The 17933-nt window shown below is 37.0% G+C and overlaps 3 protein-coding genes across 6 annotated transcripts in view; 2 read left to right on the forward strand and 1 right to left on the reverse strand.

Moving 5' to 3' along the window:
• The first annotated feature begins 305 nt into the window (after positions 1-305).
• On the forward strand, positions 306-5886 carry LOC141437275 (uncharacterized). The gene is made up of 2 exons (XM_074100536.1): positions 306-559; positions 4160-5886. The coding sequence occupies exon 2, from the start codon at positions 4162-4164 to the stop codon at positions 5884-5886; it is 1725 nt and encodes a 574-aa protein (XP_073956637.1). The 5' UTR covers positions 306-559; positions 4160-4161.
• On the reverse strand, positions 3508-15698 carry LOC141437276 (AH receptor-interacting protein-like). 4 transcript variants are annotated; one of them, XM_074100538.1, is made up of 6 exons: positions 15626-15698; positions 13730-13915; positions 12339-12501; positions 11118-11304; positions 10598-10740; positions 3508-6739 (listed from the first exon to the last, which is right to left on the reverse strand). In XM_074100538.1, exons 2-6 carry the CDS (start codon positions 13829-13831, stop codon positions 6501-6503), a joined length of 834 nt encoding a protein of 277 aa, XP_073956639.1. In that variant the 5' UTR covers positions 13832-13915; positions 15626-15698; the 3' UTR covers positions 3508-6500. The 4 variants fall into 4 exon arrangements, with proteins under 4 accessions (XP_073956639.1, XP_073956641.1, XP_073956638.1 ...); XM_074100540.1 differs by having other exon boundaries at positions 13730-13924; positions 15626-15685; XM_074100537.1 differs by lacking the exon at positions 15626-15698 and adding an exon at positions 14184-14565.
• A 306-nt stretch (positions 15699-16004) lies between these two features.
• The window catches only part of Spt6 (transcription elongation factor Spt6), a 31394-nt gene continuing 29465 nt past the window's right edge, over positions 16005-17933 (forward strand). Inside the window, exons 1-3 of the mRNA XM_074100542.1 lie at positions 16005-16240; positions 16351-16438; positions 17279-17472. Of these exons, the coding sequence (XP_073956643.1) occupies positions 16202-16240; positions 16351-16438; positions 17279-17472 (321 nt within the window). The 5' untranslated portion in view covers positions 16005-16201. The remainder of the gene's footprint in view (positions 16241-16350; positions 16439-17278; positions 17473-17933) is intronic.

Here is a 17933-nt window from a genome sequence, read left to right on the forward strand (position 1 = left end):
TTGCTGCATAGAGAAAAGCGTTTAAGAAAGGGCAAAAGCTAGTTCACTATAAATCCAATTTACAACCGATTTAAGTTTTCTCTTCTCGAAACACTGTATGTATATCTATATTTTCATAATAATATTAAGATATGGCAAATTCAGGAGTTGTCAAATACCGTATTGGCGTTGTTTTGTTTACATTTATATCCAAACCAAGTATAGTGTATTAGGCCTACAAGAATAGTCTGTCAACCCTGTCGCTTGTTTTATCGCTACATTCATCCCTTTCTTACCTGGTGTATACGTAAAGGAAAGGACGGATATGCTTTATTTGTACACAACTTGCTTGTGTGTAGGGCCGATGTATACATTATAATGTGTTAGTGTGTGTGAGTGATAGCGTTTAAAAACGACGCGTTGTATGCTGGACGCTGCATTTACGGTTTGTACGCGTTGCTCTTGACTGTTAATAACTTTTCTAGTATTAATTATTGTCCTTAGTCAATAAAATATGGCTTGTAAAATTAGATTAAATATTTGAGAAGTTGCTACGGGTACATCTCAACATATACTTCAAGTAAGTTATTTTTGATAATAATTATTATTATTATACCTAAGCCCATTCCCACTGCTGAGCATACGCCTCCCCCCGATAGGCACAACATCCACTGCTCTCTGTTCACTGTATATAAGGGCCAGTCCTTCGAGAAGTAGAAATGAAGTAGAAATATTATCCAAATTATACCTACTTAATTATACCCTCATAATAATGGTTGTTACTTATTACGTCTGTTTTTGTTCTATAAAATCATTTGTGAGCTATTGTTCTGTTTAATATTATGCTCTTTTTAATAATAAATGTCTCAATTATGATTTAATTTGCCAACAAACAGTATAAATTCGAAACGTACCATCATAAATTCATACCAGTGGGGGCTAACTACGAAATTCGAACTTCGTACCGTCCCTCTTATTCTCGTATTAAATAATATAAGCGTCAACGGGACGGCAAGATACGAAGTTCGAATTTTGTATTCGTGGTATAGGGCTAGTTAAGGACTGAATCAGCCACTTGCATCTCCCAAAGCTTTTACTTACCGGACCCTTGGTAAACAAAGTAGGTATCTAATATAAACGCCACCCACACACACACACGAACACTCTATGGTCGCCATGAGTTTTTGTCATAGCACATGCCCTTTTTTTGTAGGGAGAGGCACACTAGCAGGTAGAGGGCAATAGCAATTTTGGACCAAAAATTATACTCATTTACCCGCTTTAATCGGGTCATATTAAGTTAAAAGATTGGGGGTGGCCTATGTCCAATAGTGGAAGTCCTATGGTTGATATGATGATGATATAATTAAAATAACACTTTTGTGTTAATTGCAAAGTAACTGCTGCTTTTAGGCACTTGTCTCACCCTTCGGCGGTGAGCGAGAAGCGATTAGAGTCATGAGTTTACAGTGACCGAACTCGATAGCGACGGCGTAAATTATTTGTAGGTCCTTACAAAGAATTTACGCCGTCGCTATCGAGTACGGTCACTGTAAACTCATGGTAGTGGTACTGTAGGTCTTGTCGCTGCGACAAAAGAGTGAAGAGAGTTCTCGCCGGCAGTGTGAACAGCCAGTCTCTTTTACTCACACAAGATCTATATCTTTTGTTCCTTTCTTGAGCGAGAAAATAGTCGATAGCCAATCGCTTCCTCGCCAGCGGTGAGACAACGGCATGTCAATTCATAATCAAATCGTTTTAAAAAGTTCGAATGCCTGTAACCCGCCACGAAGTTAAATCGTGTAATTGTGAGTTCTATTTAAGTAGGTAGGTATGTAATTCTGCAGCTTATGTGATGAGGTAGGAGTTGACAAGACTACTTATGTTGAGTTTTATGTTGAAACAATAATTTAATAAACTTTAACCTGCTATTTTACAGTTAGTAGGTATAATTGCTTAGTTTAGTTACGCACTTGTCATCATGTTATTAATACTTTTAACTCTCAAAAAAGACAATTCGAGTATGCATCTATTTGTTCAAAACAAATATCTACATGATACGACTGTTGGTTACTTAAGGGCAGTGTTTAAATTATATTTAAAAAAAGTGTCCTACGTGCTTTCCCCGAAGTTACAACCACAGAGCACATTATTATAACTGAGTTACAACGTCGTACGTAATATACATATAGGCTGGCGTATAGGACTGGTTCAAGTTGGTGTCACGGTTTGTGTCACGTTGAAAGAATATGTTTTAGTAACGTCCCGTTTTGTGTGAATATAGCTGAGGAATAATGTTGCTGTCTATATAGATAGCAACATTGGGACGTTAGTGTAAGCGACAAGCGACACCATGCGTCCTGGTAGCCGTTTTGGAATTCCATGGGTGTTACGAGTAAATATTATTAAGGGAATACGCTAATGTCTTAAAAATATTATTAGTCCGTTAGTTACATTATCCAAAGGATAGTGGACATTTTTTTTGTGAATTAAAAAATGTGTATGTAAGGAAGGAACCAGTTTAGGTTCCGCATGACATTACGCTGTACACTTTAGCACGGCGTGACGTCACGGGCTTCCATTCTCATACTTTGACGCGCTTCATCTGTAATTAATAAACTAACTGGTGGACTAATAAGAATATATTTTTTTACCCAGGAAACTAATCAATTAGAACGGGATCTATACACTATTCCACTCATTTCTCAAATACATTCTGACCATAATATACGAATGGTTTCACATTTTTCGCTCCCTAGCAGGCGCGGATCCCGCCCTCAAAAAAGGTTGTGGTCACAGTCAGGTCACCGCCACCCAAAAATCGGCCAAGTGCGAGTCGGAGTACTAACTCGCACATGAACAATCATGACTCATGAACGACTTTTGAAAGTGTGTCGTTACTAGTCTATTTGGGTTGTGGGCATGCCCATCGTGCCCACAACGGCGGATCCGCACTTGCTCCCTAGGTTTAGCAAATGCTTTAATATGGGTTAACGCATTCACTGCCACCGACGCACATGTGCGTTCAAAATGTATGAATAATTATGACAGCGGCACTGGGGGGAAGTTCCAAAAACGCATATATGCGCCGGTGGCATTGAATGCGTTAACGGTCAAATTGTAACACACATTGATTTTCGAATTTCGTGGTAGCCCCCCTGGGCTTTAGGACATGTAATTGCTTACTTAAATTGAAACGACATTATTATGTACTCTGAAAACTTTTATCATGACGAAAGAACTTTAAAAGCCATAAACCGAGAAGCAGCATGGGTGTTGCGGTACATTGCTGTCGTAAGTCGATCATTTCTAAATCCATGGTTGCGCGGCCCGGCAATGCAACGAAGGTCTCACGATATTTCTCGCACAGTGTATTCTAAAGGGTTGCTACATTTGTTCGTGTCCACAATGAGCGAGCAGACTGTTACTCAGTGGTGGATAAAAAGCAGCCGCGTCGCTCAGTGTGGACGCGGATCTAGAAGCCATCATATACGAATAGTTGCACAGAGCTAAAATTAAAATACAACATAAACAAATAATACCCTTTATTGCCATATATGTATTAATATATAGTAGGTAACTAGAACTCTGAGACTTAAAACAAACATAAAAGCAAGAATGAGAAAAAAAAAACGAAAATACATAACAGGTGGAATAAAAATCTCAGCCTCTTTCCCTACAGTTTGATTCCATATACCGCACTGAGGACGCGAAGTCGACGCCAGAGGAAAGCGTAAGAATGAGCGTGTTCTTTGTTCATTGCGCGGGCGAGACGCTCGCCGCGCAGTGGTTTCCTGGCTGCATACGCAATGCAATGAACAGATAACTGGCGTCCAGTTCGCGGCCTTATAACCACAGGTGAACTACTGTTTTTGCCACTTACTCACAAATCCGTGCGGACAGCTGGGAATAATAAAAAGTACACGTACAGAAAAAAGCACCTATTGTGTTACCAATCGCCTTGTGAAAGCATCGATAGCAGCTTAGAAATACTATTGTTATCTTAGAAGGCAGTTTGTTTGGACAGTGAGAAATCAGCCTAAGGCTAATAATTCTTAGGATATTTATTGTAAAAGCCATAATTCTTTATAAATTGTAGAAAAAAAAGTAATAAAGGTTAGTGTTACCCAGAATGTGTAGTCTTGATACTGGGAATTAAAAATGTTTATTTTTGTTCCAGAAATGGATGGCGTCAGCTACGGACATTGGGGAGCCCAGGACGACATGGATTCACATGCACTGCGATTCTATGGTGAGCCTTCGTCGGTAGCTGCCAGGCTCCAGTACCAGGAACCGTCAAGTGTAAACGAAGACTTGTGGACGCTTCCCGAACGAAACTGGCATAGGGGCGATATGGCAAATCAGTATTGGCAGCGAGCTTTCCCTATCTACCCTATGCCTGAATTTAATCCTGCATATCGTCCTTGGGGTCATATAGACGACAATATATTTAACGCAATATATGAAATCAAGGCGTTGTGGGAATATACCGTACAGGAAGCGTTACACAACTATTCGTTTATGTACTCTCGGCTGCGGCATCCAATGGACGTGACTGTGTTAAAACAAATGTGCCAAAGACACAAAGAAGTGTTCGCCGTATATGATAGACAGTGGAAGACTTGGTTGGTTGAATCGAACGAACCAAAGTACAGATATTGCTACAGCGGCGAAGACTTTGAGGACTTTGATTTGGCTAAAGAGAGGATCGGTGGCAACAGACTTTTACTGGTGGGTAAATACACAATATTAATGCAGGAGCCGAACTTAGCGCACGAAACGAGAATTACCTATTCTATGGTTACGAACTTTAGGAGACCTAGTGCGCGATTGGTTGTCGGTGTTCCTGGGTGTGGCAAAACGACGTATATTTTAAGTAATCACGCGCGCGGGAGTCTTGTCCTCACGTCATGCGCGGAGGCAGCGGCAGATCTCCGGGCGCGCATGGGGCGGCGGCACGACTGCGGCGAGTCGAGGTTCAGGAACTCTTACAGGACGATAGACTCGTACTTGCTGAACAGCCGACGCCCCTACCAAGAGGTCTGGATCGACGAGGCGCTGATGGAACACCCCGGAAAACTGTTTCTGGTGTGTCTGTACAGCCGCTGCCAAACCCTGCACATGTTAGGAGACCCTAACCAGCTCGGGTACATCTGTAGGATAAATGGTATCCATTTATTTTACGAAAAAGCCGCAGCATTTTTCAATGCTACGGAAGTACTGAACATTTCCTACAGGTGTCCCGTTGACGTGATGGCCAAGATATCTTGCAAGTATGATGGCGGTGCTTTTTCGACGTCACATATCTTGCGCAGTATGAAGTGCATAGAATATACGTCGCTAGAAAATGTCCCTAAAGACAATAAGACCAAATATTTAGTATTTAAGCAGGCCGAGAAGAAAGCAATGCTGAGGGCTGGCTACAAAGTGTCGACCATCCACGAGTTTCAAGGAAAGGAAGCTAAAGATGTAGTCGTTGTGAGAATGTCTCGTAACTTACAGGAGCCTCTATACGAGTCGGTCCCCCATATTCTGGTGGGCCTGACCAGGCATAGAGAAACCTTGGTGTACTACACTCCGGTTAGAGACATTCTGTACAACCTGATAAACATGCATTTAACGGACGAACAGCTTCGAGCCCACAAAAAACGAACAAAGTTGACTTCCGAACCCTACAGCGATTCTAGTGACAGCCAGGATTACGATGATGCACGCCCGGTAGACGAAAATTCGTCATTAATGCGTGACAGGAATGCACCATCTGCCGTAGAAAAGGAAACTTCACTGATAACAGTCAGAATAACAAGAAGATTCTTTTCTATCGTAAGATGGGGGGTTTCTACCGTACGAAGAGCCGTTTCTATCGGAATTTCGGCTTGCCACTGGATTTGTGGTTGGGTTCGTTAACTTTTCCACAATGGTTTAACTTTTCCGCAAAGGTGTATATTTAACTATATACTGTATACGAAATCAGTTCCTAAAAAAGTAATTAGCAAAAATAAAATACAATTAAGAAAGACAACGTCCACAGCGCAGGTTTCGTGAGGCTACCTAGTAGCTGACACACCAATTGACAACACGATATACAAATCAATTTTACGTAATGCACTCAGTGTTCAGTAATTTGTGACCCATATTAAGTGTTGTGGCTAGTTTTTACAATCATCCCAGCCTATATACGTCCCATATACGTCGTTAGTTTTTACAATCTCCGTTTTTATTTACATTAGCATATATACGTCAAAACTATTTACAATAATTTATGTATATCAATAACAAGGCACTTAGTGAGGTAATTTTAGTTAAATAAATGAATAAAATAAATAGTATAAGTCAGTGCCATGTTCAATTGATACAACCTGTATTTTAATTTCTAAAATATATATTATTAGCCTACTTTATCAATCAAAACCTAAAGCTAAGCATTGGCATCGGAATTGGCGCTTGTGGCCTTAGAAAATATTTGAAACCTCAATAGGTACTGATTTATATATTTATGATAGTGATATTGATATTCAATCTTAGTTTTCTGTTGTTATGTCAGTTTTACCGTTTTCATTTTCAAACATTTTCTTTAGAGCACCTTTATCTTTGGATTCCTTTTCTTTTATTAGTTTTTTAATGTTAGCTATTTCTTTATCGACTGCGGCGGCCATTGCGGGGTTCAATGCTTTGAGACGGTTCAAGTCTTCTTCGGCTTGGTTCGGGTTCCACGCGCCGACGTGGGCTTTTGCTCTTCGGTACAGCGCCTTTTCATTATCTGAAACATTGTGGAAATACGATTTAGTGTCAACTTTCTAGTAGTTTGTTGCTGGATGGCTACTACGAAATTCGAAAATCGAAGTTCGTATCGTACCGTCCCTCTCACTCTCGTATTAAATAATATTAGCGTCAGCGGGACGGCAAGATACGAAGATCGAATTTTGCACTTCGTAGTATAAATAGGGCCTGTTCGTTCGTTGCTACTTTAACGGATTCCATATCCGGTACTGTTTAAAGTTACGATCAGTTTTAAGACTGATCGGAATGATAAATCATATCGCATTTGGCACCGTTAAGCAGGGCTTGAAACTAGTACCAAAAATACAGCTTCATTACTGGTATTTTCGGTACTCACTAGACGGTAGACGGCTAAGCGGTACACTAGCGGCATTAATGGAACCAGTTGTAAGCCCTGCCTTTAGCATCCATCCTTAAAATGCATGTGATGAGTAGGCACTTTGATACTAAATATTTGGTCTTATCTTTTTTATCGATATTTGCTTTCACCAGAATATAAATAAAGACTGCATATAAGTGAACTTAAATTAGTGTGATAGACATTAAGCTAATGAACTACTTACCCACCATTTTAATGAAGACTGAATAATGAGCTATGTAATTATAATCAGATTGTGTTGTGTTGACTGTTAAATAGATATTATTTATTTTTAACTTTAAGGACTACATAATTTAAGTTAGAATAAGTGTTAACCCTATGTACTTAGAGATTTTTTTACATATTGATTGCTAGATAAGATATTACAATTTATTTAATATTTTACCAAGAGATTTTTGATTAAGACTTTTGTTAATTATGTATTTAGATAACTTATCTAATCTTTCATTGTTTGATTATATGGAGACTGGGTAATACACAGGCATGGTTACTTTGTACCTGCCTAGTGAACCACGCAGGGGTAGATTTACCAATAGGCGAAGTACAGTAGATGGCACGCAAGTAGAAGCTAAAATCACATTACCTTCATTGAATAGCTAAGCTTATTCTTTGTCCGAAGGAACGCTGCTAGCATCTTCGGAACCTTGCCTAAGGGGGCTGTTTTTTTTTTGCTTCATGTAGATATTGTTAATAGATATAGGTAATTTAATTGTTATTTATTGTTTGTTTTTCCCTCTACCTCATTTGAGACAAATATGAGCAAGAGTAATATATTTTAGGTTCTACTTTCTTGCCGTTTATAGACCTGGGGTTAAACTTAGTGGTTCTTCCTTAGTCACGCTCTGTGAACTAACATTGGCCAGGGTAAAAATGGTAAAATCCGCCCCTAGAACCAAGTCCCATAATATGTACAACGCCTTTATTCGTTAGGCAATAAAGGCGATTTATACAACTTGCAGCCTACATTATACATGTGATCTTGATTGTGATAGAATTGAATAAAATTGAATTGATTTTAAATTGTTATGTTGACTATTTGGATTTTTCCTCGAGGGTAGGCAACTAAAAGACTTGTTTATTTTGAGCGCTATATAATTACTGTATAGTAGCTTCCACTATTTTTGATTCTTAAACTCACTCTTTGTCGGACCCTAACTGGTTACTCCTCTCATCTACGCAAAGGTTGACTGGTAGAGATCCCTTAAAGGGAAAAAGTCCGCCTTTGTACAAGTATCTCAAAGTTTGTCAATTGTGTTACGTGTCTTTTCTTTGTGTACAATAAAGAGTTTACATACATACTATTAAGTAATACCTAGTAACTAGCAGGACTCTACCGACCATTTCAATGACGACTGATTTACTGTGAATAATGTTGATACATAGTTACAGTAAATAATGTACTTAGTTAATATAAAGATGCTCATTTATTGTTGAGTATTAGGTTATTGCAATTATACATGTTATGTGAAGACTGAATAATTGAGGTAGGTAAACTGAAATCCGCCCCTGGAACCAAGTCCCATCCAAATATGTACAACGCTTTTATTACTTAGGCAATAAGGGCCATTTATACAACTTGCAGCCTACATTATACCGGTGATATTGATTGTGATAAAATTGAATTTATTTTTAATTTTGACTATTAAGTTATGATAACTTAGGACTCTACCGACCATTTCAATGAAGACTGATTATGAATAATGTACTTAGTTACAGTATAGATGCTCATTTACTGTTAAGTATTAGGTTGTTGCCATTTATACATGTTTTGTGAAGACTGAATAATTGAGGTAGGTAACGTATTTAGTTACATACATTTACATACATACTACCATTAGAATATTATTGATTATGTAAAACAGCGTATCGACTTTGCGCGGCAAACCATCGTACTGGCTCGCATGGTAGCCGCGGCTTATTATGGATACTGCACGAGGCAACTCTAGCAAAACCATTTAGTACATATATATCGATGAATAAAACACAGGTTTGCCGCGGTCGAACAATGATCGGTGGCCGTGCGGTGAGAAGTGAGTTGCATCAATCCAGCCGTCAAGTTTCTGGTCATTTTCTGGTTAAGTAATTTCTTGCTGGAAAAAATTTCAAATCAGGAGATTTGGCGGCTGGATTGTCATTGGCTATTGTTTAGTAGTAAATTGGTTCAACGCAATTTTAGAGTTATTGCTATTTTATTTTATTGGATCATGCTAAAGATCAATTAGTATGGAATTCTGATAATTACGATCAACGACACTGATGCGGCGTCACGATCGCAGCATCGCTGTGGTCATAGTATACACACTCTCATCTATGGTGGTCATGCTCGCTGACACATGTTTGTACGAAAGCTTGTTCTATCGCTCCCCTATGTCGCGGCTTAAAACCGTAGCCTCATCGCTCAGAATTCCACATTTAAAGACTTTTTGCATATTACAAGAAAGTTTCTTGTCTTCTAAAAAATGACTAAGAAATTCAGCCGCATTGCTTGTTATACCGGACCTTAGGGACTTTGCACACTGGGTTTTTTAAACGCGCCATCGACATCAACGCGAGTTGTTAGAAACGCCATTTTACTTTCCATAAAGCAGCCATACAACTCGCGGGCGTATAGATATAGTGAATAATGTATTACCATCGGGAAAATTCTGATCTCAATCAGAATACGACGGCATCAGTATTGTCAATCAATTATTGTATTAAATGAGTGACATTTTTATATCTGTTAATATTTAATTTTAGTATTTAGTGTAAAATATCAAAACGGGTGTACAATGGGTACTGACGCTAATAGAGAATATTACTGCAATGTTCTGCCGTCAGAATGCAGCAATAGCACAAACCGTAAACAGTTTAGTGTCAGTTTATACTCTAAAAAATACAACATAGGTACTTTAGTTTCCTGTTATCCTTAGCGGTCCCCCGACACCGACGACGCTTAGATAAAAAAAATATTACTAGGTACTTTAGGCTAATTTTGCGGGAAATCAGCATAGTCCCCGTGGGATAGGGAGAAACGAATTCTTCGCAGATGAAGTCTGCGGGCAACAGCTAGGATGTGCATAATTATTTTTTACTTTTTAGTTGTCTTTTTTGGCGGCTTTTTTTGTGTGCGTTTTTCCTGAATTTATTGTAATGCTGTAAATTCAAAATTCGTATTGTACCGTGCCTCTCACTCTCGTATTATATAATATTAGCGTCAAGTTCGAATTTTGCACTTCGTAGAATAAGGCCTGTATCGCGTTTGTATGGATACAAAATCACGTCGACGGCGCGTTTAAAAAACGCTATGTGCATAGACCCTTACTTATTTATACAAAGCATAAGAAAAATACTTTAATATGCATGGTTAACATACCAAAAAAATCTTTTAATATGCTAAAAGGACCAACAGTTTATCTTGGGTGCAACAGTTTATCATAATATTTAAATTTGGTGTATAATATATAGTTATAATGTTACCTTTGTCATGCTCTAGCACAGTGTTGCAATGTTCAATGACTGCATAATATTCCCCTTTGATGAGCTTGCATTGTGCGTAGTTGAGCAATATCGGCAGCTTGATTTTATTCAGGTTTGTCCATTCCTCGTCAAGTTTTCTTTCCCTGTAGGAAAGATAAATATTGTAATCCCAATAGAGATGGGGAAATTTAAATACATACTCGCACATACCTAATTGTCATTTGACGTAATGCAATTATTTCAGAAATAGTCATCTATACAGAATTGTAATAAAACAAACCTCTGTAGATTACAGGATAGAAAATGTTTGTGTAAACTATGTTATACGTACCAAACAACAAATGTCAAAATGGCTGTGTGACAGACAGTGAAGCAGTATAATAAATCGGTACTTTTCGAATAAAATGCGATCCAAAATCAATATGCACTACCCCATACATGAATACAATGCTCTTGTGCAATCTACACCAAGGAAAAGGACAGCTATAGGTTATGATATGAGAATAAAAACCAACTGTACCTGACCATAAGCTGCTCGCAGATAGCAATAGCTTGACTGTAATCCTCCTCCGCTTCGTCGTAACGCTTCTGTGCATACATCTTGTTGCCCTTTTCCTTGAGCGTAGGTATTAAGTTTAATCGCTCCTCTGTCGTCAGCTGCCAGACATCTTTCTCGTATTCATCCGATCTCTCCACTCGCAACAGCTCTGGAAACAAGTAAAGAGTAATGTATTTCATGGCAGATCTAGGAGGGTTTTCATGGAGGTCAACTGTGTGATAAACAACAACAAAAAAACAGTTGTGATATAAATACATTATTTATATTTTACGCTCATGATTATCATGTATCAGTAGCAATGAATAAATGCAGTAATATGTAAAATTGACCTTTAACGGGACATTACACTTTCATATTTTTAGGGTTCCATACCTAGGCCGCTGCATTACACTCTGCCTCAATGAAAGCAGTCATAATTTCCCACAAATATACAGTATTTCTTAATTTCTGTTAATTTTGAAAAATTACTAGCTTTGTTGATAGAAAACTTCCCGGCAAATTTCCATACATAATATGTTCAGTCATTACTAAAGGCCCAATTTTTGTGAAATTCAAATTGAGTGACATCTTAATTCTAGATTATTTTTTTAACAGTAAGAGTTAGACCACTAATGTGTATAGGAGAAATTGGTTTCATTTGACCTATACAGGGTGATTCCGGGGTCATGAGCAAGAGTGAAAGGGGTGATGGGGAGATTCACACTGGGCAACTTTTACTATACCACGCGTCATATAAATCTGTCTAAAAGTCCATTACTTAATACTCAGTTTTGACGCATTTTTGAGATACATTTTTTATGCGACGTCTTTACGTTACTCCCGGATTGTGTTCGAATCGCTTAACGGTATAGTGCCTATTCAATTATTGGAATTATACCTTTATAGTTTTTGTGGTACTAGTCGAGGCAATGAACTTTTAGGCAAAGTTAGGCGGCAGCCCCGAAATCGCGAAAAAAAACTATCTAATCAAGAGATAATAGATCGCTAACTATCCGAAATGTATGGAATAGCAGATTTTTTTTGCCATTTTGTGGCTGGTCCCATAGTAAAAGTTGCTCAGTGTGAATCTCCCCATCACCCCTTTTACTCTTGCTCATGACCCCAGAATCACCTGTAGAATACGCCCTTAAAATAAAAAGAAGTCAAAAATAACATGTGTAATAAACAGTTTTAATTAATTACCTATAATAAACTCTAAATCACATGGGTTCTTCGTCAGGTCATCCAGGTCTGGGTAACCCATGCCTTCTGTATGCAGCGTCATGGAACAAGCATGCTTCCTTTTCCCATGGTCCTGGCCTAATTCTCGCAGAGTCTTTGAAACAAAAGGGTAGCTGAAGACTAGCTGAAAAATAAAAGTTTTAAATAAGAACATTTGTAATGTTTGCAATTTACACTAGTAGCATGCTTAGATGAACCATAAAGGAATTACCTTACAACTGTCAACTCCCAACCTTTAGTGGATTTGTCCCCCATAAAATCATACTTTTAATAGGTCTCAGGAGACGTTACCATGGCAACAAGCTACATTAAAAAGTTGACTCAGGTACATTTACTAACAACATTTTGCTTAATATTTTGCAGATTCCTAAATTGAAAAAATATTTTAGCATTTCTGCAATGGGTTTTTTGAAGACCTAAATCATCCTCATTTTACTTGTAGGGGAGGTAGGTGCCCTAAAAAGATGCATTGTTGGTTAATATATATTTTATGTCCAATACATGCAGAATTACAGCTTCTTAGCACTAACAATCTCTAAGCTAAGCACTTAACTCGTCTTTAGGGTTCAAATTGGAGGTAGTTTACAAAATCCTTAACTGGCAATCAGTTATATTTGGAGCCATCTATGTAGTATAATAAAAAAGTATAAAGAAAGTTTTTGTTAAAATTTGCATTTAAAAAAATGGTGCAACAAATGTTGACAATATTTGCATTGTCATCCAATGTAGGTACTTTTAATTTGCATAAAATGGGTAGACCCAATGGGTGGGTTTAAACCTGTCCTAAGAAAACCTTTTCATATTGTTTTTGTGATGCATTTAAACCATTTGTTTTCATGCTCCAAGGAAATATGCAGGCACATTCATTCATCATTCTATATTTCTTTATCACAATAAATTATTTCTAAATCTTGATTAATAACAAGACCAGAGGCTTAATTGTCGCAACTAATGGATACTTATGATCACTCATAATCTCTTCCTAGCCTTATCTATCATATAGATTGAAACAAAGAAATGAAATGAATATGGCTGGTGGTGATAATAGAATGTATAGAGAGCTGGTCTTGCAAATTACAGTACCCTGCTCATCAATGTGCAAGTAGCTGGCACACATCAGACTTCATAGAAATATGACAAGCATGTAATGCAAGGTATTAAAATAAATATGCATGCTACAAACATGTGTATTCCCTGTCTAGATTCTGGAAACACCACATGAGTCCAGTCCAATGACAAAACACATAATAGAACAGAATTTCATAATAGATTGAAACTCAGGTAGACAGATACTAGCAGGATAATGTTTTTCAAATGCCTTAGGAAAACTACACACTTGAAATAATAGTTACCTTTTGTTTAACCCGGAAACTGGCAACTTCTCCAACAGCCATCATTTTCACTATGGACTCCCAAACTTCCAGCTTAAATTTGTGCCCGATAACGAGCACCATAGGCTCTTTCTGTCCAATCTTCCGGCTGTCATCGATAAGCACCCTTTCCTTCCCACATTTCCATGTTTGAAAATGGAAATGAACCTAGAAAAACTGTTCTATATTAACCAGCGTATGACGAAACATTTAATGTTTAATGTTTATTTGGGCAAAAAACGGTACAATATAGAAAAAAAAAACTTAAGAAAATAAGACTTAAACGAAACATAGACCAGCAAATATGCCACTATTAAATTATACAGTAGAGTAACACGTACAAAGAATATAAATGACCATTTTGTGAAATTTTGAATAAAGTAATTATAGGCGCGTGGGCAAGTTCTATAGAGTTGCTGAATTACTACTATATTACCTTGCTTCCCTCTAATATTTGTTTGTACTTTTGTCCGGCATAGATAGTAGTTTTAATTATGGGTGCAGAATCTCCCATTTCAGACATCTTGACCTCTGATTAGAATATAAACGTAGAAACAAATTCTTTCATTGAAGATGGATAGTAAACAGGACTTAATTTTTGTTTGGCTCTATAAGGGCTCTATAATGAAGCCTAGTCTGGCAAGTGTTATTATCAATGTTTGGTTTACTAGTATAATGAAGGAAGATTCTTTTAAATTATTTCAATCACTACCAAATCACGATTTTTCTACATATAAATGGCGAAAGATTTATTTATTTTTACTTTATTTTATTAAATGGGTGACACTATTACCGGCACGGATAATACCGACATGGAAATACCGTCCCGTTATTTCGTGTACACGCCCATACAAACTGCTGTCAAACTGACAAGAGTTTCTATGGGCGTGTTTACGAAATATCACGCCGGTATTTCCATGTCGGTATAGTACGGCCGAGAAATAGTGTCACCCGGCTGGAGGGTGAAGGTGACAGTTATGAAGCGTTTTCAAATGGTTCTAATTTATTAGATTTTAAAATGTGTTTCGGAAAATCGGAAATTATCACTATTTCGAAGTTTTTATTTTATTTTATTAGTTATTGTTTGTAATAAATCTTTATTAAATTGTTATTAATTACTGAAGTTTAAAGAAAAAACTACAAAATCGTTTCAAGATGGTCGAATATTTTATCCTTAAGTTTATCTTTAAAAAATGTCTAAAAACGAGATATTCAATATTAAGATTTAACAATCGATTGACGAATCGATCCATACCATAGTTCCCAACAAACAAGTGCTTTTGCCTTCTGCGGGAAAATATTGAAATTTGCTAGAAAAATCGCAGCTGAAAATAAAGGGTAGTATAAAATTCACTATTCAATTCATATAATTAGATAGGGATAGATAAAATTGTTACATGGTAACGATAGAAACTTTGCAGACAACGCGAAGAGTTTAATCTTCTGATGCACGGCCCGTTACTGATAGATACTTTAAAATTACTGTATCAATTGTGAAATCATTTAGCCTGGAGTCCCTGGACTGGTAAAGCCGAACAGCGATCCTCCTCAAGAGATTTAAATATCTAATCTTCCTCACATCGTCGCAGTGGCGTAGCTAGGTAATCAAAAGCCCTGGGGCAAAAAATAATATATTTTATAAGGCCCCAATTGAACTATTAAAAATCGTTTGTCCCGTATTCCGAATGTGGGAGAATTTTCACTAGTTTTATTTATAATTTTTAAGTCAGAGACCGAGGGCTCCACTGCCCCGTCGAGCCCTCCAGTAGCTACGCCATTGCATCTTCGTAAAACAAACAACGACAGTTAACCATTATTTTACACTCCATACAGTCTATGCAAAGTTATGCTTATACTTAGTGAATAATAAGCACTTACCCATTTGTATGAATCCCATCGACTCCTTCACCATACTGAGCTGTCCTCTCTTCATGATGAAACTAATCGAGGCACAGAGGAGATTTATAATAACACTACTTTTAACTACCTTCAAAGTTTATTTTATTATGATAATCTTTTCTTACCCTCAAAAGAAATATATTTTACTTTTAATCAAGTTACTGTCCGGGCGAAGCTTGGTCACCCAGGTAAGTACTTGTTTTTAGTTCCCGCATAAGAGGGTTTAAATTAGGGTTAAATAAAGGTAAGGTAATATAGACTGATTGCGATTATAACCTAGTCCTTATTTCATGTATCGATTTTTTCCAAATATAAATTATGGCAATCTCTATTGCAGTTGTTCCTTTCTTTATCTGTGCTCGCTAGTTTTACTACCAACATTGACGTACCTACGCTTTGATGGGTGAGTGAAGTGAAGTGGAAGAAAAATAATTAGTCGAATTCCTTTTTTCTTTGCGAGTTGCGACTTTGCGTAGTCTTTTACGTAAAGTGATCCTGAGTAGACGTAGTGGCCCTTATTATTTGTGAAGTGATCCAGAACATTAGAAGCTTACAATGGCGGATTTTCTAGAATCAGAAGCTGAGGAGAGCGAGGTTAGTATTCGGACTTGCATTGCGTTTTTGATTACGAATACATTCCTAAGTCAACTATCTTGTATTTGGTGGATTCTAGTGCGCAATTATATACCGTGTCGTATTTTTAGGTTGATTCTGATGAGGAGCAGCCAGCGGAGCGCAAGAAACCGAAGCGCAAAGCTGCTGTTCAAAGCGACGACGAAGAGGATGACGAGGGTCAGTAAAACAAGCCACGTTTATTACTAACGGTTCTAATTTCGACCGATTACTCTTAAATACCAATGTAAATAGAACATAACGATGAAGATAATTATTGGTTGGATTAATTTCGAGTGACATACTTTCACCTATGTCAATGGAATGAGTGTATGGTTGAACCACAAACCCTTTATTTACCCGACTGCCCGAAGAAGAATGTTATCTGATATATTAGGGCTATAATTAGCATCTACTCATACTGCCTGGAAAGATAAAACAGCACTATTTATGTATTTTAACTTTATTGTACAAAAGAAAAGAAAATTGCCCTTCTGTTAATGCATCAATGTAGTTTCAACCTTATTTTGAATATAATTTGGTACAAAATAATACTACTTTTGCTATTTATTGTTTTGTGGAAGAGTGTCAAATTCAGTTGGAGGTTATGATGTACTGTACTGAAAGTACTGAAGAAATTGGAAAAGGCAAGAAATGGCTGATAGTCATTAATCACACTGTCTGTAAAATTTGTTTGTTCGAAACAGACGAGACAAGAATAGTTTTTTTAAAAATAATTCCTTATACAAGGTTTATTGATTGTATCTCATGATTGTACAACATGCTATCCTGATATTTTCCCGTACAATTCTATCAAATATCATGAATATTTAGCACCCACAATAAATCATTTTCCCCCAAGATCTAAATTTCATAAACCAAAGTCTCCTCATGTCTCTAATGTCTCTGTCCAACATTGGCAAAATATGTCTTGCTAAAATGGCAAGACTGAATTAATTAGAAAAAAATCTATTCCTTTTAACAAACAGACATTTGTTAATATTTTTACAATTGATACAGATGATGAAGATAGACTGCGGGAAGAATTAAAAGATTTGATAGATGATGAACCTATAGAGGAATCAGGGAGTGACGGTGAAGATTCAGATGCAGGGCCTAAAAAGAGAAAAAAAAGTGATGATGAGTTGGATGACCGGCTTGAAGAAGAGGATTATGACCTGATAGAAGAGAATCTTGGTGTCAAAGTAGCCAGGGTAAGGATTTTATTTTAATTTTAGAGTTAAGATTAGTCATATTGGAGATAATTATGTTATCCCTTTTTGATTTTAGTTTTTTTTTTATTTATGAACTTTTTCTGTATTTAGGGCATTTTCACAAAAAAGTGCACCTTTTCTTTTTTCTTTCAATTTTGGAAATATTATGGTTTTTCATACTCAGAATTAAGATTACAATTGAATCAGATAGTTTAAAAAAAATCCCAAATAAAAATTACAGTTTTGTGACGTTTTTTTCATACACTCAGTATGGTTGTGACATTTTGAAAGAAAAGGGTTTTGAAAATGCTCATTACCCAAAACCTCTATTAATAGATAACATATTTTATTTTTGGGCTTAATATGCATTTTTCCTAAATCACAACTAACATCATTGTATATGCTATGAATAGCAAACTTTGAAAAGAAGCAAGCATGAATATATGTGAGTCATTATTCCT

Source organism: Choristoneura fumiferana, chromosome 17 (assembly GCF_025370935.1).
Source record: "Choristoneura fumiferana chromosome 17, NRCan_CFum_1, whole genome shotgun sequence".
Classification (NCBI taxonomy): Eukaryota; Metazoa; Arthropoda; class Insecta; order Lepidoptera; family Tortricidae; genus Choristoneura; species Choristoneura fumiferana.

What these genes read in the sequence shown, in the direction of transcription:
- LOC141437276 (XM_074100537.1), bottom strand. Translation starts at nt 14,270, where the DNA reads ATGTCTGAAATGGGAGATTCTGCACCCATAATTAAAACTACTATCTAT. An exon ending in GTTTCCGGGTTAAACAAAAG is followed by an intron (nt 12,502 to 13,729) that starts GTAACTATTATT and finishes TTTATTTTTCAG; the next exon opens with CTAGTCTTCAGCTACCCTTT. An exon ending in TGCGAGCAGCTTATGGTCAG is followed by an intron (nt 10,741 to 11,117) that starts GTACAGTTGGTT and finishes TCTTTCCTACAG; the next exon opens with GGAAAGAAAACTTGACGAGG.
- LOC141437275 (XM_074100536.1), top strand. Translation starts at nt 4,162, where the DNA reads ATGGATGGCGTCAGCTACGGACATTGGGGAGCCCAGGACGACATGGAT.